The sequence below is a fragment of the Eubalaena glacialis genome, chromosome 18 (genome assembly GCF_028564815.1).
Source record: "Eubalaena glacialis isolate mEubGla1 chromosome 18, mEubGla1.1.hap2.+ XY, whole genome shotgun sequence".
NCBI lineage: Eukaryota > Metazoa > Chordata > Mammalia > Artiodactyla > Balaenidae > Eubalaena > Eubalaena glacialis.
The window spans coordinates 65,118,354-65,145,127 of NC_083733.1; the positions used below are offsets into that span (position 1 = coordinate 65,118,354).

The 26,774-nt window shown below is 41.9% G+C and overlaps 2 protein-coding genes across 2 annotated transcripts; one reads left to right on the forward strand and one right to left on the reverse strand.

The window, feature by feature from the left end:
* Positions 1 to 25,054, reverse strand: LOC133078653 (zinc finger protein 160-like). The gene is given in 5 exon segments (XM_061173790.1): positions 1 to 158; positions 160 to 2,066; positions 13,643 to 13,769; positions 21,334 to 21,424; positions 25,019 to 25,054. Coding segments are annotated over 4 exon segments (2,172 nt in total). The 5' UTR covers positions 21,406 to 21,424; positions 25,019 to 25,054; the 3' UTR covers positions 1 to 92.
* Positions 17,943 to 19,439, forward strand: LOC133078781 (acidic leucine-rich nuclear phosphoprotein 32 family member B-like). Its single transcript, XM_061173968.1, has 3 exons — positions 17,943 to 18,144; positions 18,475 to 18,944; positions 19,122 to 19,439. The coding sequence occupies exons 1-3, from the start codon at positions 17,973 to 17,975 to the stop codon at positions 19,293 to 19,295; spliced, it is 816 nt and encodes a 271-aa protein (XP_061029951.1). The 5' UTR covers positions 17,943 to 17,972; the 3' UTR covers positions 19,296 to 19,439.
* Positions 25,055 to 26,774: the final 1,720 nt, after the last annotated feature.

The window sequence follows — 26,774 nt, forward strand, 5'->3', positions numbered from 1 at the left end:
ATGATTCACTAGGTGATAAGTCTGTCTGAAGCCCTTGCCACATACATTACATTTATGTGGTTTCTCTCCTGTATGGATTACCTGATGGGAAGTTAAGCCTGATCGCACACTAAATGCTTTGCTGCACACATTACATTTGTAAGGTTTCTCTCCAGTATGAACTCTACGGTGAGTCACGAGGTGTGAATTTTGACTGAAGCCCTTGCCACAAACGTCACATTTATGTGCTGTCTCTCCTGTATGGATTACCTGATGGGAAGTGAGGCTCGAACGCACAATAAAGGCTTTGTCACACTCATGACACTTGTATGGCTTCTCCCCAGAATGAATTCTCTGGTGGATTTTAAAGTGTGATATTTGACTAAAGACCTTTCCACATACATCACATTTATATGGTTTCTCTCTTTTATGGATTATCTGATGTGTAGTGAGAGTTGAACGCTGAGTAAAGGCTTTCCCACATTCATTACACTTGAAAGGGTTCTCTGCATCATGAATTCTTTGGTGAATCCTGATTTCAGACTGTTGCCTAAATGCCTTCCCACATTCATTACATTGGTAAGGTCTCTCTCCAGTATGGATTACCTGATGATTAGTTAGGCTTGAAAGAGCAATAAAGGCCTTGCCACACACATCACATTTGTATGGTTTCTCTCCAGTGTGAATTCTTCGGTGAATCTTGATGTAATACCATTGCTTAAAGGCCTTGCCACATTCAAAACACTTATATGGTTTCTCTCCAGAATGACTTTTCTGATGGTCAACCAGGCTTGAACTTTGGCTAAAAGCTTTACCACACTCATTACACGTGTAAGGTTTCTCTCCACTATGAATTCTCTGATGTCTTGTAAGATGTGCATTTTGACTAAAGACCTTGCCACACTCATTGCATTTGTAAGGTTTCTCTCCAGTATGAAGTGTCTGATGACTTGCAAAGTGTGAATTTCTAATAAAGACTTTGCCACATACATCACATTTATATAATTTCTTTCCTATATGAATTTTCTGATGTTTAATGAGGTTTGAGCGAAAATTAAAGGTTTTGCCACACTCATTACATTTGTAAGGTTTCTCTCCACTATGAATTCTCTGATGTCTTGTAAGATGTGACTTCTGACTAAAGACCTTGCCACACTCACTGCATTTGTAAGGTTTCTCTCCAGTATGAAGTCTCTGATGACTTGCAAAGTGTGAATTTCGACTAAAGACTTTGCCACATATATCACATCTATATAATTTCTTTCCTGTATGAATTTTCTGATGTCTGATGAGATTTGAGCGAAGAGTAAAGGCTCTGCCACACTCATTACATTTGTAAGGTTTCTCTCCACTATGAATTCGCTGATGATTTCCAAGGTGTGCTTTTTGACTAAAGAGCTTGCCACACTCATTACATTTGTAAGGCTTCTCTCCAGTATGAATTTTCCGATGACTTGCAAGGTGTGAACTTCGACTAAAGACTTTGCCACATATATCACATTTGTATGATTTCTCTCCTGTGTGGATTATCTGATGTCTAGTGAGGTATGAGCCCTGACGAAACATTTTGCCAAACTGACCACATTTGTAAGGTTTTCCCTTGTATGCTTTCTGTTCCTGTGTTAGTACTGAAAGATGGATAAGATCATTCCCATACATATTAGAAATGTTGGCCTGGACACTAGGAGGAATTCTTTCAAGTATTGAAAATGAGCCTCTACTGTTGGTAAACTTCACAGCTTGATTACATTCATAAATTTTCCCTTCAGTTTGATATATCAGCAGTTTATCTCGAAAGCTTGATCCAAGCCTATTTTCAACAGGCTTGTTTCCTGCATCCCTTTTCCAAGGTTGATTTCTTTTATAAGTGAGATTTTCTTTACAGGTTATAGGCATTCCTTTGCCATTTCTTTCATCATCTCTCCACTGATACTCAAAGTCATGCATATTTTCCTGGATTTCCTTGAAGTAAAAATCTCTTATTTCACGGCTTTGACGTGTTTCCAACATCACTGTTTGGAATACTTCTCCTCCATCACTGTTCACTTTAGGTTGTAATTTCTTCATCACATATATATGACAGATATCTACAAGATATAAAGAACCATAGGAATCCTATTAATTATAGTTCAGAACAAAGTCATTTCTTGTTGATAACACAATATTAAACCAAAAATAATACTTATCCTGAACATAGTAATGAAACTTCCCAAACAAAATGTTCAAAATTTAAGCAACAGTAAAGAAATATGATCCCTTACGAAAGAAAGTGATCACATGTGATTCAAAGTAATCTTAGGTGGAGTATAACCTTTAAAAATTGTGAATCACTACGCTGTATACTCGAAACTTATATAATACTGTAAATCAACTATACGTTAATAACAAAATAAGGATATATAACTGAGAAAAATAAAAAAATAATAGTTTTAGGGCAGCCTAGTTCCAAACACCCTATGACAAAAACCCTAACGCTGTACAAACTTGTATTAGCTCTCAAAAAAAGGGGATTTTCCCACCATGACCCCAAAGCACAGTAATTGGAAGTAAGCATAATGCCGTCTTTTTTTTTTTTTTTGGCCACGCCGAGTGGCTTGTAGGATCTTAGTTCCCCAACCAGGGGTCAAACCTGGGCCCATGGCAGTGAAAGTGCTGAGTCCTAACCACTGGACTGCCAGGGAATCCCACTGCTGTCTTGTAACTGAGGAGGAAAAAGTATTATATTGTACAAAATTTCTGCATACTTGTACGTAAGTAAATGCTAAAGAACCGACAATGAATTATAATGGTAAATAATCCAAAACAAGCTTACCTGATGAATAATGTAAACAAATGGCAGTTTAGTATTAGAAAACAGATAGCATTGAGCTATGGCCTATCTAGGCAGTTACCTTAAATTATTGGCCCCAAAGTATATGTAATACAGTGTGCATTGAAAATTTGTTTGTTTATTTATTTATTTATTTTTTTAAAAAAATTTATTTATTTTATTTATTTATTTTTGGCCGCGTCGGGTCTTTGTTGCTATGCGCGGGCTTTCTCTAGTTGTGGCGAGCGGGGGCTACTCTTTGTTGTGGTGCGTGCACGGGCTTCTCATTGTGATGGCTTCTCTCGTTGCAGAGCATGGGCTCTAGGTGCACAGGCTTCAGTAGTTGGGCTCATGGGCTCTAAAGCACAGGCTCAGTAGTTGTGGCGCATGGGCTTAGCTGCTCCACGGCATGTGGGATCTTCCCGGATCAGGGCTCGAACCCGTGTCCCCTGCATTGGCAGGTGGATTCTTAACCACTGAGCCACCAGGGAAGCCCTGAAAATTTATTAACTAGGGTCAGAGACAATGTTGTTGGGATCAATTACAAATAAAAACATCCAAGTTATAATGTAGACAAACGGATAGCTCACAATAAACATGAAAGTTAATATTTTTTAAAAGTAACCTTCAAATCTTTACTGTGAAATATGAAATATTCTAAGCCCAATTTTTCAAATAAGGGCATCAGACTCACAGGGTTCATGTACATGAAACCAATTTACACAGAAAGTAAGTGAGAGAAACAGGATATTAATACCAAGAGTTCAGAAAGAAAATTTCAAGGGTGATACAAGAACTGAGCTCTATATAGCATTATTCAGCCATCCTTCCTGGAAATGGTTTCAGAGGCACCACCTCTGGACATATAAATTAAGGTCCTGCCTAGTGAAATTAATTCACTGTAGGAATACACATGATTTTTTACAATGTGAACAGTGTGGGAAGACAGTGGGATGGGTGAAAAAGGGCTCTGGAAATTAGGGAGTTCAGAAGAAAAAACTGAATATGCTAGCAAATAACAGTGTATTCCATCCACATCAAGGGACCATGTGAGGAAAGGTCAGAACTGGGAAGGCCAAGAATGGAGGACAAGGAGCAATGGACGTGTGGGAACACAGCTTGTGCTTTCTAAACTGTGGGAATGTAACTGTACCAGGGCAATGAGAATACTGAATGGGGAAGAAAAGAAGAACTGGTTTAGCAAGTAGCACTGTACCATCTCATTTTTAACCATGGGACTTATACCATGGGCATGCAACAAAAACAATAAAAAGGGAGAGAGTGTGACATTGTAAAGAGAAAGCAGGTTTTCATCTCTAGCAATATTTGGTATGAAATGTACCAATTTTAATATCCACGAGTTCCATTTCCAGGAATATATATTCAAGAGAAAAACACGGGTTTCTCTGCTGGCGCAGTGGTTAAGAATCTGCCTGCCAATGCAGGGGACACGGGTTCAGCCCTGGTCTGGGAAGATCCCACATGCCATGGAGCAACTAAGCCTGTGCGCCACAACTACTGAGCCTGCACTCTAGAGCCCGCGAACTGCAACTACTGAGCCCACGTGCCACAATTACTGAAGCCCGCGTGCCTAGAGCCTGTGCTTTGCAACAAGAGAAGCCACTGCAATGAGAAGCCTGTGCACCGTAACGAAGAGTAGCCCCGATCACGGCAACTAGAGGAAGCCCGTGCTTAGCAACGAAGACCCAAAGAAAAAAAAAGAAAAAAGAGAGAGTGAGAAAAATACACAGACATTCCCGGAGATACATCCAAGAATGTAAGAAGCAGGATCTGGAAGGAAAACATAGGAAATGGCCATCAAGAGGAGATAGATGAGTTTATTCTGCACATTTTCTTGCAGATACAATGAAACCTTACAGTATAGCAAAGGAGGGAGACAAGAGTTCACAATGATAATCCCCTAGCTGTGTGGGCAGAGAGTTCGTTTCAGGAAACAAAGATAACAGGAGGTGTTTCCCAAGGTATGAGCATTTTAAGATGTGATCGTATTAGTTAAAAAAAGAAAAAAGAGGGCTTCCCTGGTGGCACAGTGGTTAAGAATCCGCCTGCCAATGCAGGGGACATAGGTTCGAGCCCTGGTCTGGGCAGATCCCACATACCGTGGAGTAACTAAGCCTGTGTGCCACAACTACTGAGCCTGTGCTCTAGAGCCCGCGAGCCACAACTACTGAAGCCCGCGTGCCACAACTACTGAAGCCCACATGCCACAACTACTGAAGCCCGTGCGCCTAGAGCCCGTGTTCCGCAACAAGAGAAGCCACTGCAATGAGAAGCCCGCGCACGGCAACGAAGAGTAGCCCCTGCTCGCCACAACTAGAGAAAGCCCGCTCCCAGCAACAAAGACCCAACTCAGCCAAAAATAAATAAATAAATAAATTTTAAAAGAAAAAGAATCTTATTAACTAAATTATTAATTACCTAACATTGTAAAAATTTTAACAATTTGTCATATCAACTTTTTAGACTAAGACTCCTTATTTGGTGTTAAAAACAATAGTGTCCCTTTTGCTGCCCTGCTCTAATTACTGGAAATCACAGCACTGGATCTCTTAACACAATCTCTGCCATAAAAAAGACATGAAAAACGATGTTGGCAAGATAGCAGACCAGTAAACTCCAGGCACTCAGCCCATGGAGACGCTGAATTAACAACAATATACAACAAGAACAAAACCCTTTGTGGGTTTTGTTTTGTTTTGGTTTTGGTTTTTTTTGGCCACACCACATGGCTGGCGGGATCTTAGTTCCCCGACCAGGGACTGAACCCTTGCCCTCGGCAGTGAAAGCACAGAGTCCTAAAGACTGGACCGCCAGGGAATTCCCAACAAAATCCTTTGGAATAACTCTAAGAACCAGGTGAGAAACTGAAGCACCCAAAGAAATGCCTACACTGAAAACACAGAACCAAAAAGTGTAATCATAATGATTTTTGACTCAATCCCTCCCAGGCACAATAAGGTGAGAATAAACAGGAGAAAGTCTCCCAGTTCCCAGTTCCTCCTTTAGGAGAAAATGCAAATTAAACCCTCAAGGAGATATCACTTCACACCTTTAGAATGGCTATTATCAAAAAGACAAGAGAGGGGGAATTCCCTGGTGGTCCAGCAGCACAGCCAAAAAAAAAACAAAAACAAAAAAACCAAGAGGTATGAGTGTTAGTAAGGTTGTGGATTAAAGAGAACCCTACCGTACTATCGGAAGATTATAGTTAGTTTTAGCCACTGGAAAAAACTAATTACAGTCAAAGTATTTTTTTTAAAAGTACCACATAATGTAGTTATTCCACATGTGGGTATATACTGAAAAGAAATGAAGTCATCACTATCACAAAGAGATATCTGCATTCCTATGTTCATTAGAGCAGTATAGGCAATAGCCAAGATACGGAAACTACCTAAGTGTCCAACTAATGAATGGATAAAAAAAAAATCTCATTTCTATACAAAATGAGATATTATTCAGCCATAAGAAAGAATGAAATCCTGCTATCTGTACCAACATGGAGAGCATTTGAAGGGATTATGCGAAGTAAAATAAGTCTGAGAGAAAAACAAATATAGAATAATCTCACTTATATGTGGGGGGAAAAAAAGACAAATACAAACAGAAAGTAAAATAGTGATTATCAAAGGCTGGGGCACAGCAGAAATGGGGAGATGTTAGTCAAGATGAATTAGTTCTGGGGATCTAACATACAGCATGCTGACTATGATTATCAATACTGTATTATATACTTGAAAGTTGTTAAGACAGTAACCCTCTAATGTTCTCAACACACAAACAAAATTGTAATTATGTGAGTTAATGGATGTTTTAACAAACATACCTGGTAATCTTTTCAAAATATACACGTGTATCAAATCATCACACTTACCTTATACAGTATTATATGTTGATTATATCTTAAAGCTTGAAAAAACAAAATACAAAGGAATGCACATAAAAGATCCTGGTTTATCATGTGAATAAAGTAATTTTAAAAATGAAAATAGAAAGAAAAAAAGACCGTAGGAAACAGAGTCAAAGCTAGAAATAAAAAAATTAAATTAAGAGATATACAAAAAGAATAAAAAACTACAGAAAATCACAAAATTAAAAGTTGGTTCTTTGATCAGATAGACATAGTAAACCCTTAAGTAGATTAACTAACCAAAAAGAGAGACGGCCGAATAACTAAAATAAAAAATGAAAGTGGGAGCATTACAATTGATTCCACAGAAATAAAGAAAAATTAGAAGAGAATACCAAGAACAATTCTATGCCTAAATATTGCAAAATCTAAATGAATTCCCAGAGACACACACCTATCAATAGAGTCATGAAGAAATAAAAAATCTGAACAGACCCATTCCTTGTAAGGAGACTGAGTCACTAATCAAAAATCACTGATCAAAATCAAAGGAGGACTTCCCTGGTGCTCCAGTGGTTAAGACTCCATGCTTCCACTGCAGGGCAAGATTTGATCCCTGGTTAGGGAATTAAGATTCCACATGCCACGTGGTGCAGCCAGAAAAAAAAAAAAAGAAAGAAAGAAAGAAAGAAAATCCAAAGGAAAGCTAGATGGCGTCACTACTGAATTCTACCCAACGTTTTAAAAGAATTAAGATCAAGCTTCTTCAAACTCTTCCCCAAAATTTGAACAGAAAACACTTCAAAACTCATTGAGACTAGAATTACTCTAAAATCAAAGTCAGACAAGGACTCTACAAAAAAACCCAAAAACCTGACTTCCTTGGTGGTGCAGTGTTTAAGAATCCTCCTGCCAATGCAGGGGACACAGGTTCGAGCCCTGGTCCGGGAAGATCCCACATGCCACGGAGCAACTAAGCCCGTGCACCACAACTACTGAGCCTGCACTCTAGAGCCTGCGAGCCACAACTACTGAGCCTGCGTGCCACAACTGCTGAAGCCCGTGCACCTAGAGCCCGTGCTCCGCAACAAGAGAAGCCACCGCAATGAGAAGCCCTTGCACCACATCGAAGAGCAGCCTCCATCGCCACAACTAGAGAAAACCCACGTGCAGCAACGAAGACCCAACGCAGCCAAAAATAAAATATAAAATAAATAAATAAATCTTAAAAAAAACCCACTATCTCTGATGAATATTGATGCAAAATTCATCAATCAAAGAGTAAATGAAATTTAACAGTACAACCAAAGAGGATATATTCTTGGAATGCAAGGATGCTCCAACAAATGAAATCTTTCAATGTAAAACTGCACATTAAATGTAAGAAAATACACTACATGATTATCTCAATTGATGCAGAAAAGCATTTGACTAGTTAACAGCCTTTCATAATAAAAACACTCAATACAGTAGGAATAGAAATAAATACAGTAACACAATAAAAGACTAATATAAAAAGCCCACAGCTAACATCATACCCAATGGGGAAAGACTGAAAGCTTTTTCTCTCAGATCAGGAACAAGACAAGATACCTCCTCTCACTATTCCTATTAAACACATAGCTGGAGTCCCAGACAGACAAATGGGCAAGAAAACAAAATAAAAGGTGTCCAATTAGAGAAAGGAGAAGAAAATTATATCTGTTTAGAGATGACATAATCTAATATGTAGAAAAAACATGAAATTCCACAATAAAACCCTGATATAAGTAACTAATGAATTCAGAAAAATTGGAGGATATAAAGTCAACATGTAAAAATTGTACTTCTATATGTTAGTGATGAACAATTAGAAAGAAAATTGAGAAAACATTTCCATTTCAAATAGCATCAAAAAGAATAAAATACTTAGGCAAAACATTAGCCACATAAAAAAGACTTGTACACTGTAACTAAAATCGTTGCTGAAAATTATTAGAAAATACACAAGTAAATGCAGATATCCCCAGTTCATGGACTGAAAGACAATACTGTCATTACATCAATACCAACAAAATGATCAAGAGATTCAAAGCAATACCTAGCAAAACCACAGTATCAATTTTGGAAAAAATAAACACTTACATCCTAGGACACACACTGAATCTCAAGAGACCCTGAATAGGAAAAAAAACAACCTTGAAAAGAACAAAGTTGAAGGTCTCATACTTCCTTATTTCAAAACTTATTAAAAAGCAAAACTAATAGTAAGAGTGTGGTACCAGTATAAAGACAGACAGAAGCACCAGTGGAAAAGACGTCAGAAATAAACTTTTGCATATACAGTCAAATGATGTGCCACAAGGGTGTCAAGATTCCTCAATGAGGGAAAAGCAGCCTCTTGAAAAAAAGATGTTGAGAAAATCAGATACCCACATGTAAAAGAATGTAGTTGGACTGCTGAATGAACCCATATAAAAAATTAACTCAAAATAGAACAAAGATCTAGGGACTTCCCTGGTGGTCCAGTGGTTAAGAATCCACCTTCCAAAGCAGAGGATGCGGGTTCGATCCCTGGTTGGGGAACTAAGATCCCACATGTCGTGGGGCAACTAACCCCACGCGCTGCAACTACTGAGCCCACATGCCACAACTAGAGAGAAGCCTGTGCACCACAATGAAAGATCCCACATGACACAACGAAGATACCACATGCTGCAACTAAGACCCAACACAGCCAAATAAATAAATAAATAAATAAATAAATTTTAAAAAATAGAACAAAGATCTAAACATACAACATAAAAACATAAAACTCCTAGAAGAAAACATAGGAAAAAATCTTAATGGCATTGGATACAGCAATGATTGAGAACATATGACTGCAAAAGCACAGCAAACGGAAGTAAAAACAGATAAATTGGACTACATCAAAATTACAAACTATTGTGTGTCAAATCACACTCAGTAGAGTGAAAAGACAATCTGCAGAAGGGGGAGAAAATATTTGCAAATCACGTATGTGATAATGGGTTAATACTGAAAATATATGAAGAACTGTAAAAGAGTCTGGTCACCAATTTCACAATGAAGGGCCATTCCCCAATTCAACCACCCACACATTACAAAAAAAAAACAAGAACACTAAGAATATCATAAAAATATGAACCTGATGACTAAATAAATAAAAGTCAAGTTCATTTATAATGCTTAAAGGGACTTCCCTGGTGGCACAGTGGTTAAGAATCCGCTTGCCAATGCAGGGGACACGGGTTTGATCCCTGGTTCGGGAAGATCCCACATGCCACAGAGCAACTAAGCCCACAAGCCACAACTACTGAGCCCACGTGCCGCAACTACTGAAGCCTGTGCACCTAGAGCCCGTGCTCTGCAACGAGAAGCCACCACAATGAGAAGCCCATGCACCGCAATGAAAGTAGCCCCCCTCGCCGCAACTAGAGAAAGCTCGCAAGCAGCAACAAAGACCAAACGCAGACAAAAATAAATAAATAAAAATTTACTTTAAAAAAAGAAAAAACAGTACTTCATTGAAGGCATCATTCAACTTCATAAGCTCTCTCATTAAGATGCTTCAAAATGGGCTTCCCTGGTGGCACAGTGGTTAAGAACCCACCTGCCGATGAAGGGGACACGGGTTCGAGACCTGGTCCAGGAAGATCCCACATGCCGCGGAGCAACTAAGCCTGCGAGCCACAACTACTGAAGCCCGCGCACCTAGAGCCAGTGCTCTGCAACAAGAGAAGCCACTGCACTGAGAAGCCTGCGCACCACAGTGAAGAGTAGCCCCCACTCGCCGCAACTAGAGAAAGCCCGTGAGCAGCAATGAAGACCCAACGCAGCCAAAAATAAAATAAAATAAATAAATTTTTAAAAAAAATTAAAAACCACACACAAAAAAGGTGCTTCAAAATAGTATTTGTTGAGGTCGGATAAACAATGACACATACAGGGTATGAAAACTGTGGAATGAACAGTTTAGTCAACAGCCCCAGAGATATGAGGATGTGAACTTGGACAATGTTGACCCAAGGAGAAATTCCTATACCATTTATTGAGGCTCCAAGGGGATGATGATTAGTATATGTGAAAAACATTGTCACAGTTGCTCTTGAGACACGCTTTTGTGATACGCCTCAAAACCAGAAAAAAAAAAAACTGGAAACACTTATCAGTCAAGTGTTTCTTTGTGTTGTTTTTTTTTTTCTGGCCATGCAGCATGTGGGATCTTAGTTTCCTGACCGGGGATTGAACCTGTGCCCCCTTCATTGGAAGCGCGAAGTCTTAACCACTGGACCACCAGGGAAGTCCCCCCTCAAGCTCCTGTGATGCTTTCTATTTCAGTATCCTGGGCCATGCTGACCACTCTAGTGAATAGCTTCAAGTGGTGTTTCTGTATGTAGCAGAATAATATTGTGACGAATTAGTAAAAATATCTCCATCAAGAATGCTATGTTTCCAGACTTCCCTGATGGGCAGTGGTTAAGAATCCGCCTGCCAATGCAGGGGACACGGGTTCGAGCCCTGGTCCAGGAAGATCCCACATGCCACAGAGCAACTAAGCCCGTGCGCCACAACTACTGAGCCTGCACTCTAGAGCCCGCGAGCCACAACTACTGAGCCCACGTACCACAACTACTGAAGCCCGCGCGCCTGGAGCCTGTGCTCCGCAACAAGAAAAGCCAGTGCAATCAGAAGTCCACATACCACAACGAAGAGTAGCCCCCAATCGCCGCAACTAGAGAAAGCCCACATGCAGCAACAAAGACCCAACACAGCTAAAAATAAATAAATTAATTAATTAATTAATTTTAAAAAAAAGAATGCTATGTTTCAAAGTAAACCCACTCCACACGAGAGTGGAGAGAAGTTATTCACCACCTAAAGATGGCTTACCACAGCAACAAACAAACAAACAAACAAAAGGATGAAATTTCAAATACCTAAGAATGGGTATTTTAAAAGCAATTTCAGAGGCAAAATCATGCAAACTAAAGAAAATATGACATCAAGAAGAGTCTACATTCCCAGACTAAGTAGAGAGGTAAAAGAAAAAGAAAAATACAATATATTGGGGTCAGATATTATAGAACTTTAACAGGGGACCATGGGCTCTACCCTTAGTCGCCAAGCTCAGAGATTCATACATGCTCCCTATGTGGGATTGGGGATCAAAGAGAATCTCTTTGTCCATACTGTTTATAGTTTTCCTAAGTAACAATTACAGAAGATCCAACCCATTTCCCCATTACACATACCCCAAAAGTATGTGGCAAAAGTAGAACAGAAGAAATGGCTGAGGGGGAATTCCCTGGCAGATTCACTGGTTAGGATGCCGGGTTTTCACTGCCACGGGCCCAAGTTCAATCCTTGACTGGGGAACTAGGATCCTGCAAGCCCCATGGCACAGCCAAAAAAAAAAAAAAAAAAAAAAAGGAAAAAACAAAAAAAAGAAGAAATGGCTGAGGGATCTGAATGGCAGACATGGCCTGAAACAGATCCATGCAGGTTCCGAGGTGCCAGATGGAATATAAGAGCAGCCACTTGTTTTCCCTTCGTTTAATTAGTTCTTCCAAGTGCACCAAACGGAGACAGGTCCAGGGGTTTGGACTATGGAGGCCTCAGCTCTTATCTATATGGACTAAAAATGGAAAATCCCGTGCAATCAAGTACAGAAGAAGAGACCAAGGGGGAAACAGATTCCTCTGAAACAACTCACACCACGTGCTCCTCAAATCAAGCAACAAGTTCACCAGACCCAGTTCACAAGACAGCAGAGTGTAGATCATGATAACGACCTTGCCTTTGATTCTATTGGAGCTGCAGCACCACAGGGAGGTGAAAGGATGAATTTTACACATTGAAGGAGAGTGTGCTATGTTGGGGAGAAGAAAGATTTCCCCTGAGAAAAGTTCGTAAGTAATAAACTTCCAATTTCCTAAAGAGCTCTTCCCACGAAGGGAGAGATTTCCAAACACCATTAATAGTGTGGCTTCCTCTCTGCCCATCTGAGATCTGACCTGTGTTCATACTTTCGATACATCCCCACCCATTGGTTTTTTGCTATTTTCATGTCACTCTTCACAGTCAAGGGCTCTTCCTCTTGCTCCAAAATGCAAATAATATTCAGGTCAGGAACAGAAATAACTGCCCAAAAGAGAAAATAAATAATATGTTGTGGGTTTCCCAGAATCCCAGCTCTTTGATCAGCACAGGAGTGAGCACACAACAAATGGGCCTCAAAAAATATTTCACAAATTCATTCATTCACTGCTTGCCTCCTTCTGAATGCAGAGAGAATAGTATAATATGCAGATAACTGGCTTTCTTCCAAGAAGTAGTGACTCAGGGCTTCCCTGGTGGTGCAGTGGTTAAGAATCTGCCTGCCAATGCAGGGGACACGGGTTCGAGCCCTGGTCCGGGAAGATCCCACGTGCCGCGGAGCAACTAAGCCCATGCGCCACAACTACTGAGCCTGCGCTCTAGAGCCCGTGAACCACAACTACTGAAGCCTGCACGCCTAGAGCCTGTGCTCCACAACAAGAGAAGTCGCCACAATGAGAAGCCTGCGCACTGCGATGAAGAGTAGCCCCTGCTCACCGCAACTGGAGAAGGCCCACGTGCAGCAATGAAGACCCAACGCAGCCAAAAATAAAAATTAAAATAAATAAATAAATTTATTTTAAAAAAAATAGTGACTCAAAAGCACAGCGGTATGAAATAGGGAATCAGATATTTTAAGTTTCCAATTGGGCTTTATCAATACTTAAGCTCTGGAACAACTCCTGGTGTATCATGAAGTGGGCAGATCACCAGAAGAAAGGACAACGTTAAACTCCTGACACTACACCAGGAAGCTTTTCATGTCTGAGTCAACAGGGCTTTGAGCTCAGTGAAGCAATGCAGGGGCTCCCAAAAGGCACAGAAGGGAAAATGCAAAGATACATAAGGGCAGATCCCAATTTCTGGAGGGAAGTTATCCTCACCCAGAGAGACCAGGTTCCTGTAGGTCTCCAACATCACGTCCCTGTACAAGGCCCTCTGAGCAGGGTCCAGGCATTCCCACTCCTCCTGAGAGAATTCTATGGCCACGTCCTTGAAGGTCAACTGTTCCTGAAATGAAAACACATTTCAACAAGGGGCCATGAGGAGAGTCCTTATTTTCACACAAAATGAGAAGAGGAGAGAGGGGTAAGGATCAATTCAGTTGAAGTATGTATTCTGACAGATCCATGTTAATGTATTTAGAGCAAATTATGGGTCTCAAATTTTAATTTCTTATGCTTTTTCATAGAGATTATAATACCTTCCATTCCGTATGGATTTTTCATTTTTTTGGACAATACATGAAATGCCTACAAATAAAGTTCAACAACGGGATGTCCAGGCAGAAGTGTTATATATTATGTTTCACACACTGAGTGATATTCAATATTTAGATGAGCTACAGTATGACTGGTGTCTTCAGAGATGACAAAGTCCACAGTGGCTTTAAAGAAAAGTCAGGGCTTCCCTGGTGGCGCAGTGGTTGAGAGTCTGCCTGCCAATGCAGGGGACACGGGTTCGAGCCCTGGTCTGGGAGGATCCCACATGCCGCGGAGCAACTGGGCCCGTGAGCCACAATTACTGAGCCTGCGCGTCTGGAGCCTGTGCTCCGCAACAAGAGAGGCCGCAATAGTGAGAGGCCCGCGCACCGCGATGAAGAGTGGCCCCCGCTTGCCACAACTAGAGAAAGCCCTCGCACAGAAACAAAGACCCAACACAGTCATAGATAAATAAATAAATAAATAATAAAATTAAAAAAAAAAAGAAAAGTCAAAATCTTAAATTATGATGATGATACCAAGAGCAATGACTAAAGCTGTCTGAATGCTTCCTACATGCTAAGCATTACTCTAAATGTTTTACATGTATGAACTTGTTATCAACATAATAGCTCATTAGAGAAAGTCCCATTTTTATTTTTCAGAGGAGTAAACTGTGTCGAAAACACTCTAAGAAACTTGCCTCAGAACAAACAATTAGGAAATGGCACAGCAAGCACGAAAACTCAGGTAGTCAGACTTTCGAATGGAACATAAAATATCAAAGTTAAGTGACGGATAGAGGATAAATGTACACTGACAGAGAGTTCCCTGAGAAAACTTGAGACAATTTCAAGGTTAACCTATAGAACTGCATAAAAGGTCACTACACACACACTGAAGATATTAATAACCTTCCTACTATAAAACATTAACATGACAGTGTAGGAAAAATTTAAAGCCATGGAATACACTCAAGATATAATTTCAGGGACTTCCCTGGTGGTACAGCGGTAAAGAATCTGCCTTACAATGCAGGGGACGCGGGTTCGATCCCTGGTCAGGGAAATAAGATCCCACATGCTGCAGGGCAACTAAGCCTGCGTGCCACAACTACTGAGTGCTCCCGCGCCTAAAATAGAGCTCACGTCCAGCAAACTACAGAGCCCACGTGCTCTGGAAACCCCACGCCACAACTACAGAGCCCATGCACCCTGGAGACTGCGTACCAGAACTAGAGAAAACCCGCACGCCACAACCAGAGAGAAGACCATGCACCACAATGAAGAGCCCGCGTGCTGCAACTAAGACCCAACGCCAAAAATAAATAAAGTAAACAAATAATAAATCTTTTAAAAAAAAGATATAATTTCAACTGCTAAAAAATATAAAACTTACTAATGAAATGATGTCTTTTATAAAAGCCATGGACTTACACATTCATGCACTCAGGCACTGATGTGTAAACACATAATTAACTGAAATGAGAGGAGGTGTCTCAGTCCACGCGCTCTGGAGCCCTTGCGCCACAACTACAGAGCCCACGCGCTCTGGAGCCCACGTGCCACAACGTGAGAGAAGCCTGCGTGTCGCAAGAAAGATCCCGCAAGCCACAACTAAGACCCGACGCAGCCAAAAATTTTTTTTAAAAAAGGTACAAACATGAAAAAATACATAGAATACTGTATCTCCCATCTCTTACTAGTGTTACACAAAAATTTAACAGATTAAGATAAAAAAATTTATCAGAGTATTAGATACTTCCAAAAATCACTGCATAATTAAAAACCATGACAAAAAATGAAATTGGGGGAAAACCTTATTAAGCAAAAGTATTTCATCAAACGTCATGATCAGAAGAAAACACTGGATGCATTTCCTCTGAAATTACCGTGGAGAAAACTGGGCTGGCCAGGGCTCCTGCCATTCACCACTGTACAGTATGTCTGAGCAAGCAGAAGATGTAAAAGGGAGGAAAAAATAGAGAGTGAGAGGGAGAAACAGAGAGAGTGAAAGAGCTAGAACTGTTAAAAATCACAAATCTAAGGGCATGGATAGGATTAAAGTGACATGAGGGAAAAAGATATTCCATGATAAAGAGAAAGCTGGGGTAACTACATAACATCAGACAAAATAAAGACAAAAAATGTCACAAGAGACAAAAAACATTATATAATGATAAAAGGGTTAATTCACCAAGAAGATATAACAATTATAAATATTTATATATCTAACATTAGAGCTCCCAAATATATGAAGTAAACATTGACAGAAATGAAGCAAGAAATAGACAGCAGCACAGTAATTGTATAAGACTTCAATGCCCCAGTTGTACTTAAGGATGGAACCAAACAGAAGATCAGTAAGGAAACAGAGGATTTGAACAACACTATAAACCAATGGGAACAAATGGATATACAGAGATCACTCCATCCAATAACAGCAGAAAACATCCTTCTCAAGCACACATGAAACATTCTCCATGACAGACAATTTGTTAGGCCACAAACCAAATCTTAACAAGTAATAAAAAGTATCTCCTCTACCTCACAGAAATGAAAACAGAAACAGATAACAGAAGAAAAACAAATATCCATAAAATCTGGAAATTAATCATCTCCTTCTTAAACAACCAACAGGATAAAGAAGGAATGACAAGGGAATTTTAAAAATATCTGGACGAAAATGAAGTATAAAATATAATGCACCGGGACTTCCCTGGTGGCGCAGTGGTTAAGAATCTGCCTGCCAATGCAGCGGACATGGGTTCGAGCCCTGGTCTGGGAAGATCCGACATGCCGCAGAACAACTAAGCCCGTGCGCCACAACTATCAGGCCTGCGCTCTAGAACCCGCAAGCCACAACTACTGAGTCCACGCACCACAACTACTGAAGCCTGTGCACTCTACGGCCAGTGCTCCGCAACAAGAGAAGCCACCACAACGAGAAGCCCACGCACCGCAACAAAGAGTAGCCCCTGCTCACTGCATCTAGAGAAAGCCCGCGCGCAGCAATGAAGACCCAACGAAGCCAAAAATAAATTAATTTTTTTTTAAAAAGGAGAAAAGATCTCAAATCAGAACAAAAGAGATAAATAATAAAGATAAGACCAGAGATAAATGAAATATAAAATAGGAAAACTACATAAAAATCAAAAAAGCAAAAGTTGGTTTTTTGAGAGGATGAACAAATTGACACTTTGCTAGGCTAAAAAAAAAAAAGAAAATATTGAATTAACTAAAATCACAGATGAAAGAGGAAAAACTGTAACTGAATCATAGAAAATTTTAATCACTATTAAAAGAGAGTACTATGAACAATTTTATGCCAAAAAATTACATAACCTAAAAGATATGGGTAAATTCCTAGAAAAACACCCTACAAAAATCTAATCACGAAGAAATAAAAAATGTGAACAGAGTCATACCTAGAGAGATTGATGCAGTAATCAAAAACCTGCAAGGCGAGGATGATTCAGCACAAAAAAAAATCAATCAATACACCACATTAATAGAATGAATGAAAAATAACACATGATCATCTCAATTGATGCCAAAAAAGCATTTGACAAAATTCAAGGACATTTAAAGATAAAAACACTCAGTAAATTACCTCAGTATAATAACAGCTAATATTAAAAGCACATAGCTAAGGCGCCTCTCCCCGCCCCGTCCTTGGTGCGCCGCGGCCGCGGAGCCCAGCGGAGACACCCGCGCCGCGTCGCCGGTTTAAGCGCAGGGCGGGGCCGCGGCCGGGAGCGGCGGTAGTGAGACCAGTGCTGCGCCCCAGCCCCCCTTTTCCTCCATGGTTTCTCTCCGCTCCCGTGAGTAACTTGGCTCCGGGGGCTCCGCTCGCCTGCCCGCACGCCGCCCACCGCTCAGGACTGCGCTGCCGGGCACTGCTGCTAGCAGACCCCTTCTGACCGCCCTCTCGCTGCGCAGGCTGGGACGCCTCTCCCCCCTACGCCCCCCGCCGCGGAAAGTTAAGTTTGAAGAGGGGGAAAGAGAGAAACATGGACATGAAGAGGAGGATCCACCTGGAGCTGAAGAACCAGACCCCGGCAGCTGTTCGAGAACTTGTCCTGGGCAATTGCAAATCAAATGATGGGAAAATTGAGGGCCTAATGGCTGAACTTGTGAACTTAGAGTTCCTCAGTTTAATAAATGTAGCTTTGGGCTTCCCTGGTGGCGCAGTGGTTAAGAATCCGCCTGCCAATGCAGGGGACACGGGTTCGAGCCCTGGTCCGGGAAGATCCCACATGCCACGGGGCAACTAAGCCCGTGTGACACAACTACTGAGCCTGTGCTCTAGAGCCTGCGAGCCACAACTACTGAAGCCCACATGCCTAGAGCCCCTCCTCCGCAACAAGAGAAGCCACCGGAATGAGAAGCCCATGCACCGCAACGAAGAGTAGCCTCCCACTCACCACAACTAGAGAAAGCCCGCGTGCAGCAACAAAGACCCAACGCAGCCAAAAATAAATAAATAAATTTATTTAAAAAAAATAAATGTAGGCTTGATTTCAGTTTCAAATCTCCCCAAACTACCTAAATTGAAAAAGCTTGAGCCCAGTGACAACAGACTCTTTGGAGGTCTGGATATGTTAGCAGAAAAACTTACAAATCTTACACATCTAAACTTAAGTGGAAATAAACTGAAAGATATCAGCACCCTGGAACCTTTGAAAAAGCTGGAATGTCTGAAGAGCCTGGATCTGTTTAACTGTGAGGTTACCAACCTGAATGACTACCGAGAGAGTGTCTTCAAGCTCCTGCCCCAGCTGACCTACCTGGATGGCTATGACCGAGAGGACAGTGAAGCCCCTGACTCAGATGCCGAGGTGGATGGTGTGGATGCAGAAGAGGACGATGAAGGAGGAGAAGATGAGGACCAGGAGGAGGAGGAGGAGGAGGAGGAAGAAAAGTGTGATGATGAAGAAGATGAAGATGAAGATGAAGATGTAGAAGGGGAGGATGAAGATGAAGTCAGTGGGGAGGAAGAAGAATGTGGACATGATGGAGAAGCTGATGAAGGTGAAGATGAAGATGATGAGGATGAAGAAGAGGACGATGAAGAAGGAGAAGATGAGGACCAGGAGGAGGAGGAGGATGAGGAGGAAGAAGAGTGTGATGATGAAAAAGATGAAGATGTAGAAGGGGAGGATGAAGATGAAGTTAGTGGGGAGGAAGAAGAATTTGGACATGATGGAGAAGCTGATGAAGATAAAGATGAAGATGAAGAGGATGAGGATGAAGATGAGGAGGAAGCAGAGGAAGAAAGCGGGAAAGGTGAAAAGAGGAAGAGAGAAACAGATGATGAAGGAGAAGATGATTAAGACCCCAAATAACCTGCAAAAAAAGAACTGTTCAGTATTGGTTGGACTGCTCACATGGATTTGGTAGCTGTTTAAAAAAAAAAAAAAGGTAGCTGTGATACAAACCCCAGGACACCCACCCACCCAAAGAGCCAAAGAATAGTTCCTGTTCACCCCAACAGAATTGTAAGCGTTGTTAGGTTTTCGTGTAAGACTCTTGCTGTAGCACGGATAGCTGTGATTGGTGAGTCAACCGTCCGTGGCTGCCAGTTACACTGAGATTGTAACAGCATTTTTACTTTCTGTACAACAAAGAAGCTTTGTAAATAAAATCTTAACATTTTGGGTCTGTTTAAAAAAAAAAAAAAAGCACATAGCTAACATCAAAATCAATGGTAAAAGATGAAAGCTTTTCCTCTAAGGTCAGAAAGAAGGCAAAGATGTACACTCTCTGCACTACTATTCAGCAACGTACTGCAATACTCAGCCAGAGCAATTAGGCAAGAAAAATATAGAAGTAAAATTATCTTTTTTTTGCAGATGACAAGATCTTATATGTATAAAACCATAAAGATACCACAAGAAAAATGTGATAAATAAAAAACAATATTAGAAAAGATACAAAATCAACACAAAAAAAATCACTGCTTTTCTATACACTCAAAATGAATAATCTGAAAGGAAGCAGACAATCATTTTTACTATAGAATCAACAAAAAAACACGTAGTAGTAAATTTAGCCAAAGAGGTGAAAGACTTGTACACTGAAAACTACTAAACTCTGCTAAAAAATAAACAGAAACACATCCCCTCCTCATGAATTGGAAGACTTAATGTTAGAATTCATATGGAATTTTAAGGGATTCCAAGTAGACAAAACACTCCTGAAAAAGAAGAAAGATGGATGCCGTGCTGTTTTAGATTTCAAAACATATTAAAAAGCAAAATAGCATGGCATTGGCATAAACAGATATTTAAACAAATAAATCAGGGATTTCTCTGGTGGTCCAGCAGGTAAGACTCATGCAGGGTTTGATCCCTGGTCCGGGAACTAGATACCACATGCATGTCACACTAAGAGTTCGCATGCCACAACAAAGAAGTCTGCATGCCACAACTAAGAAGTACACATGCTGCAACCAAGAAGTACGCATGCCGCAACTAAAGATCCCAGATGCCACAACTAAATATGTCGCAGTGAAGATCCCACGTGCCACAACAAAGACCCGGCACAGCCCCCAAATAAATACATAAATTTAAAAAAAAAAAGAACAAATAAAACAGAATAGAACATTCAAAAATAAACCCCTGCACATATGCCAACTAATTTTTGACAAGGATGCTAAGACTACACAATGGGGAAAGGACAGTCTCTTCAACAAATGCTGCTGGGAAACTGAGTATCTACCAGCAAAAGAATGAAGCTGAAACATTACCTGCATCAAACTTAAAAAACCTTCTGTGTGTCGAAGGACACAATGAGTAGTGTGAAAAGACAACCTCCAAGGAATGAAGGTGATGAAGATGATTTAAAGAATCTCTAAGTGTCAGAGACTTAGGTTGATTTCATAGTTTAAAATCAGTGATGGAATAAAACACCGTCTATCACTGATGTCTCTGAACTTTCCATTCCATTCCCAATGATTAAGATTTTGAATGAAGTACACTCATTTAGCTTCAAGTGTACTAAAACAGAACTGATTTCCCCTTATTGGTCTATGTTCTAGATTTTACCAGGTATTTGTACATATTAATATGTGGCTTCCACGTGCAGCTTCTTTATCAGGGTTTACAGAGAGTGGACACTGCATCTAGATGGGGCCCCTAAGCGATCCCTGCTGCCCAATAGCACTGACACGGTGTCTCCAACTCATGGGTGTGAATCCCTGCCCAGGACTATGCCTAGTGAAGACTCTAAGTGGAGACGACAGGCCCTGAGGGAAGCTCCCAGGTGAGTGTGAATGTACAGGTGTCAGGCTCAGAGTCAGAGATTAGCGAGTCCAAAGAAGGGCATTTCAGGAAGGACAGACAGAAGAAACAACTGAGAATATGACTTTACCTGAGAAAGAGCCATTTCTGACTCCTTTTCTTTCCTCTCCCTCCTCTTCAGGGCTTCTTCCTCAGACAACATTGAGTCTTTAGAGGTTGACCTTGAAAGTTGAAAACAGACTGTTTAATGCTTGGAATCAACACACCCCCTTCCTGAGTCACCACCACGCACACAGGGAAGACCTCAGCATGTGGAACAGACAGTCCCCTGCTGCCCACTGTCCCAGGAGGGGCTCAGGACAGTAAACTCCCACACAGAGACCAACAAGTCAGTTTTCCCACTCTTTCCTTCAGATCAGGCTCCCCTCCTGGTGAGGCCCTCACGTGCACAGCAGCAGTGGGCACCTCAGCTGGACCCGACGATCCCCTGCAGGTCACAGACCAGCCCTGATCCATCCCCACGCAGAGCAGAGCCCCTCAGCCTCAGCCCAGATCTCAGCCCTCAGGAATGGGAGGACCTGGAGCCATGATGCTCAAATGGATACAAATTAGAATCACCCGGGGAATTTTCAATATTGCTGAGGCCGGGCCAAACCTCAACTATTTGAGGGGGAATATCTGGTCAGGGGACACAAAACATACGTGCAAAATGCCTCAGCAATCTAATGTGAAGTCTGGGTTAAGCACCACTCAGAGGAGTCAAGCCCAGCACACCTCTCACTTTCTTTGTCTTTTCCAGCTTTACTGAGGTATAACTGACTAATGAAAATGGTATATATTATATATATTATAAATATATATATACATATGGTGTACAATGTGATCATTTGACAGGCATATGCAGTGTGAAATATTTATCACAATCAAGGAATTAACACATCTATCAACTCACAATTACCATTTTTCAGGTCTGTGCGGTGAGAACACTTAAGATTTCCTCTCAGGACTTCCCTGGTGGTGCAGTGGTTAAGAATCCGCCTGCCAATGCAGGCGACACGGGTTCGAGTCCTGGTCCGGGAAGATCCCACATGTCGCGGAGCAACTAAGCCCGTGCGCCACAACTACTGAGCCTCCGCTCTAGAGCCCGCGAGCCACAACTATTGAAGCCCATGCGACTAGAGCCTGTGCTCCACGACAAGAGAAGCCACCAAAATGAGAAGCCCGTGTACCGCATCGAAGAGTAGCCCCCACTCGCCGCAACTAGAGAAAAGCCCGCGTGCAGCAATGAAGACCCAATGCAGCCAAAAATTTTTTTAAATTAAAAAAAAAAAAGATTTACTCTCTCCAAAAATTTCAAGTATTTAGTAGCACAGTATGATTAACTGTAGTGACCACGCTATACATTACTCCAGAACTTACTCATGTAACAACTGGAAGTTTGTACCTGTTGACCCACATCTCCCTATTTTCCCCACCCCCATCCCCTGGTAACCACCATTCTACTGTCTGTTACTATGAATTTGACTTTTGTAGAATCCACATATAAGGGAGACCATACAATATCTGTCTCTCTCTGTCTGGCTTACTTCACTTAGCATAATGTTCTCTACACTGATCCAAGTTGTCATAAATGGCAAATCTCCTTAATTTTTATGGCTAAATAATATTTCACAATGTTTTCATTACCCACTCATCTATCAGCAGACATTTAGGTTGTTTCTGTACCTTGGCCGTTGTGAAATATACACATATGCAGTAACGCTCATGTGAGTTTGGGTATGTTCTTCAATATCCTGCTTTCATTTCCTGTTTTTGTTGTCTTTTGTTTTTGTTTTTTTAGATATACTATCAGAAGTGGGATTGCTAGATTCTGTGCCTGTCCTATTTTCAGTTTTTTAGGAAATTCCTTACTGTTTTCCACAAAGCTGTACCATTTACATTGCCACCAACAGTGCACAAGGGTTCCCCATTCTCGGTATTTTGTGTGCACATGCGTGTGTGTGCGTGCCCTCTTCATCATGAATGGATGGGTTTTGTTGGAAGAAGGTTTCAGGTCATTTGCAGAGAACGGTCAAAAGGGACCTGAGGGAAACATCTTGTCACCTCATAGCTCACTCTTTTACCAGATCACACAAAAAGGAAGAAAACAGACTATTAGACTAACTGGTTAAACTACGTTTTGACGGTTAATATAAAAGATCATTGACATCTTTACCAAGTACTCATCAAAATAATCTAAGATAAAGAGGAAGAAGCACACAGATATCGAATAAACCTCAAAAAAATTTTAAAGGGAAATAATTTGTGAATTTTTTTAATCTAATAATCCTGGTGTCAAAGATTAAAAAAATTGAGAATACATCATAATTAGAAAAAAATGACATGACTTGATTATAGAAGACCAGCAAAGGTTATTTCAGAAGTTAATAATTATTTATAGGAAAGTAGAAATTGAATACACTAAGATTTATTCCAAGCTACAAAAAGAATTAAATGTAAAGAAAACAGCAAGAAAAAAGTAAATCCGGTACCAAAAAAACACCCACATTTAATGTTCCTTTAAAAAGGCACCATGTAGTGACAGAGTCAGTCATTTCTCGCTGCACGACTCCTGTCCATAGTCCTCTACCCCATGTTAGGAAAAGGGAAGGGGGTGACCCACAACGGAGTGACGTCACTGCCCGCTGGCTGAACAGGGCTTGCAAATGCAAGTTATCTTCTGTTACAAATAATTACAAAATGCACAAGCCCTGTGCACAGGAGTTCTGCACTTCTCATCCTTATCTGTATAATTTAAACAAACAAGTTTTATTTGTATTAGATTCTAAAGCCGCAAATCAATATATTACACCTTAATCATCCATATCCAAACAATTCACCACCCATCTGGATCCAGTTTCCCCCCTCTACCTGCACTGCTATGTGTTTCCGTGTCATTCCGTTTATATATCTCTGTATTTCCTTCTCTGTCTCTTTTTATTCCCCTCTGCTCTACTGCCCTTTCTCCCCGCCTGTTTCTTCCCTCACTCCCGTCCTGCCGCACTCTGAAACTTGTTCCTCCTCTTGTTCTTCTTTCTCCTCAACCTTTCTGATTGCCCGAAACCTCCATATATTTCTTCCTCTTTCCTCCTCCATCGCTGCTCCCTCTCTGTCCTCGGGTTACACCCCTTCTATCCCTGCCACCTTCCCTTTGACTTCCACTCTCTGGCACCCCACACGGCTAGGCCTCCTTCCTGCTCTCTCTCCCTCTACTCTCGCCTCCAGCTGTCCTCTTCCTCTCCCAGCACCATGTTGCTCTGTTGGCCATTCTCCAAATAAGTTGAACTGGGGACCGAAGAACACTGGGTGTTCACGCAGAAAGACCGGCCTGAGGAGACGCGAGGACAGAGGGGCGGGGAGGGAGGGGGTCTCCGGAGAGGGGCGGGCTCTGCAGAACCCCAGGACCGGGGAGAGGGCGCGCGGCCTCTCCGGGAGCGGGGCGGCCAGCGCTGCCCTCCAGAGGGCGAGGCTTGGGGGCCGCGCATCCACCTCGCGGAAGAGGGCTTTACAGGCCGAAGGCGGAGACAGTAAAAGGTTTCAAACAGCAAAACGGCGCGAAAGGCGATGTCTACGTAGACCGAAGGCCGAAAACCCAAGGACCGGGACGGGCCTCAGAGCGATTTCAACCCTAAAGGGAAACGACCCCCCACTGTGAATTTCTTTAGGATGTAAGGGCGGGGGGCAGTATTTAAAATTCCGCAGTAAGTCCCACACTCTGAGGATGTATGGGGGGGGCCCCGAAGCGCAGATACAGTAGAAAAAAGAAACTCACGCACCGAAAAGTGACTTCAGCTCTCCGTGGTGACCCAGGGTGGTCTCTAGGCTTCCGTGTCCGTAGAACACTGCGCAGGCGCAGAAGGATCGGCCTGGGGGCGGGGACTGCTAAAGGCACTTACGCGAGGAGGCGGGGCGAGGAGAGCGCCCAGGCCTGCGGGGAGCCCCCCCCAGAGGGCGGGGGCAGGAGGCGGGGCCTCTGCATCCCCTCCCACACCCCCAGCGTTGCCTGTAAGGCGTCTCTTTAGGGATTTAGAAACGTGTGTCTTTTGAACTCTGTGTAGCCGCTTTGCCTCCTGCTTATTTTGATATACTGTTGAAACCAAAGGTAGTCACCAGTTAGATCTATTTGACTTACTAAATAAATAATAAACTGTAACCTGCTTTTGAGGATCAAGCCCACTTTAATTATTTTTAGGAAAGCTTGCACATCCTGCAAGTGTCATTTAGCTAAAGATGTTTGTCCAAGTTGTTTTTTAGAAACTTGGAGTCAGCTGTGTCCAGTTTGATGCCGAGCTGGTTACAACTAGTTAGAACCACTGACCCTCCACCTGCGCATCTGTGAGTGTCTGCTCTGTGACATTTTGACATCAGAGAGCCAAAAACTCCACCTTCTGAACAAGCTAAGAGCCATTTTCTGAACATGAGTTCCATGAAGAAGCCTTTAACTTAGCTGTGCTGGTGCAGAACAAGGATTACCTCACGTTTTTCTTATCTCCAATCACTTTTCCTATGTCTCAGGTCTTGCCATGAGGGAGGTGGGTTTGATATTTGTTCTCCCATCACTTAGCTTGGCTGCCTCATGAATAAAACTTTCTCTGCTGCAAACCTTCATGTCTTGCTGAATATTGGGTCAAGGAACCTGGTTCGGTAAGGTAACAAGATAGGTTAGAGGATCCCCAGAAAAAGAGAACCAGGAATGGCTTTCTTGACATATGAGAAACCATTTTTGCCTTAGCCATTTTGTGATCTAAGCCTGGCCACAATGCTTGCCCTTGAACAGGTCTCAGGAATTAAAGATCTTAAGGGAATAAAGGAACGCAGAAACGTAGCCTGCTATCAGGCAAGAGAACTAGCAATAGCAAAGACAATATATCAGTTGTAATGACTCCCAGTTCTGTTTCAATAGTAAAGATTAGCCTGAAGCACTCAACCACCAGGTCAACTGGAACCTAAGGGATGTTGATGATGACCTTTCTGACCCTCCTTACTTCAATCAACTAAAGCTTGGACTCCATTGGCAGCCCAAGCCCCTTCATGAATAGGCATGTACTTTTAGCTTAAAACATCCCCTTGGACTTCCCTGGTGGTCCAGTAGTTAAGACTCTGCGCTTCCACTGCAGGGAGCACGGGTTCGATCCCTTGTCAGGGGTAATAAGATCCCGCATGCCTAGAGGCACACGCCCCCAACAAAAAACTTTGCCAATTTTGCTGTTGGTGAGACACAGCATTGGGAAAGATCCCCAGCGTTCTCCTTAACTTGCTGCAGGTAATAAGTCCTTCCTGGGAATTCCCTAGTGGTCCAGTGATTACAATTCCAGGCTTTCACTGCTGGGGGCCCGGAGTTGGATCCCTGGTCAGGGAACTAAGATCCTGCAAGCCACGTGGCAGGGCCAAAAATAAATAAATAAACAAAACCTTCCTTCTTTCCTGCTTTGCATCTGTTGGCTCCACACCCACTGGAGGAGAGTAACACTGTCTCTAACAGTTTTGTTTGCAGCCTTCTCATTGCGGTGGCTTCTCTTGTTGCAGAGCACA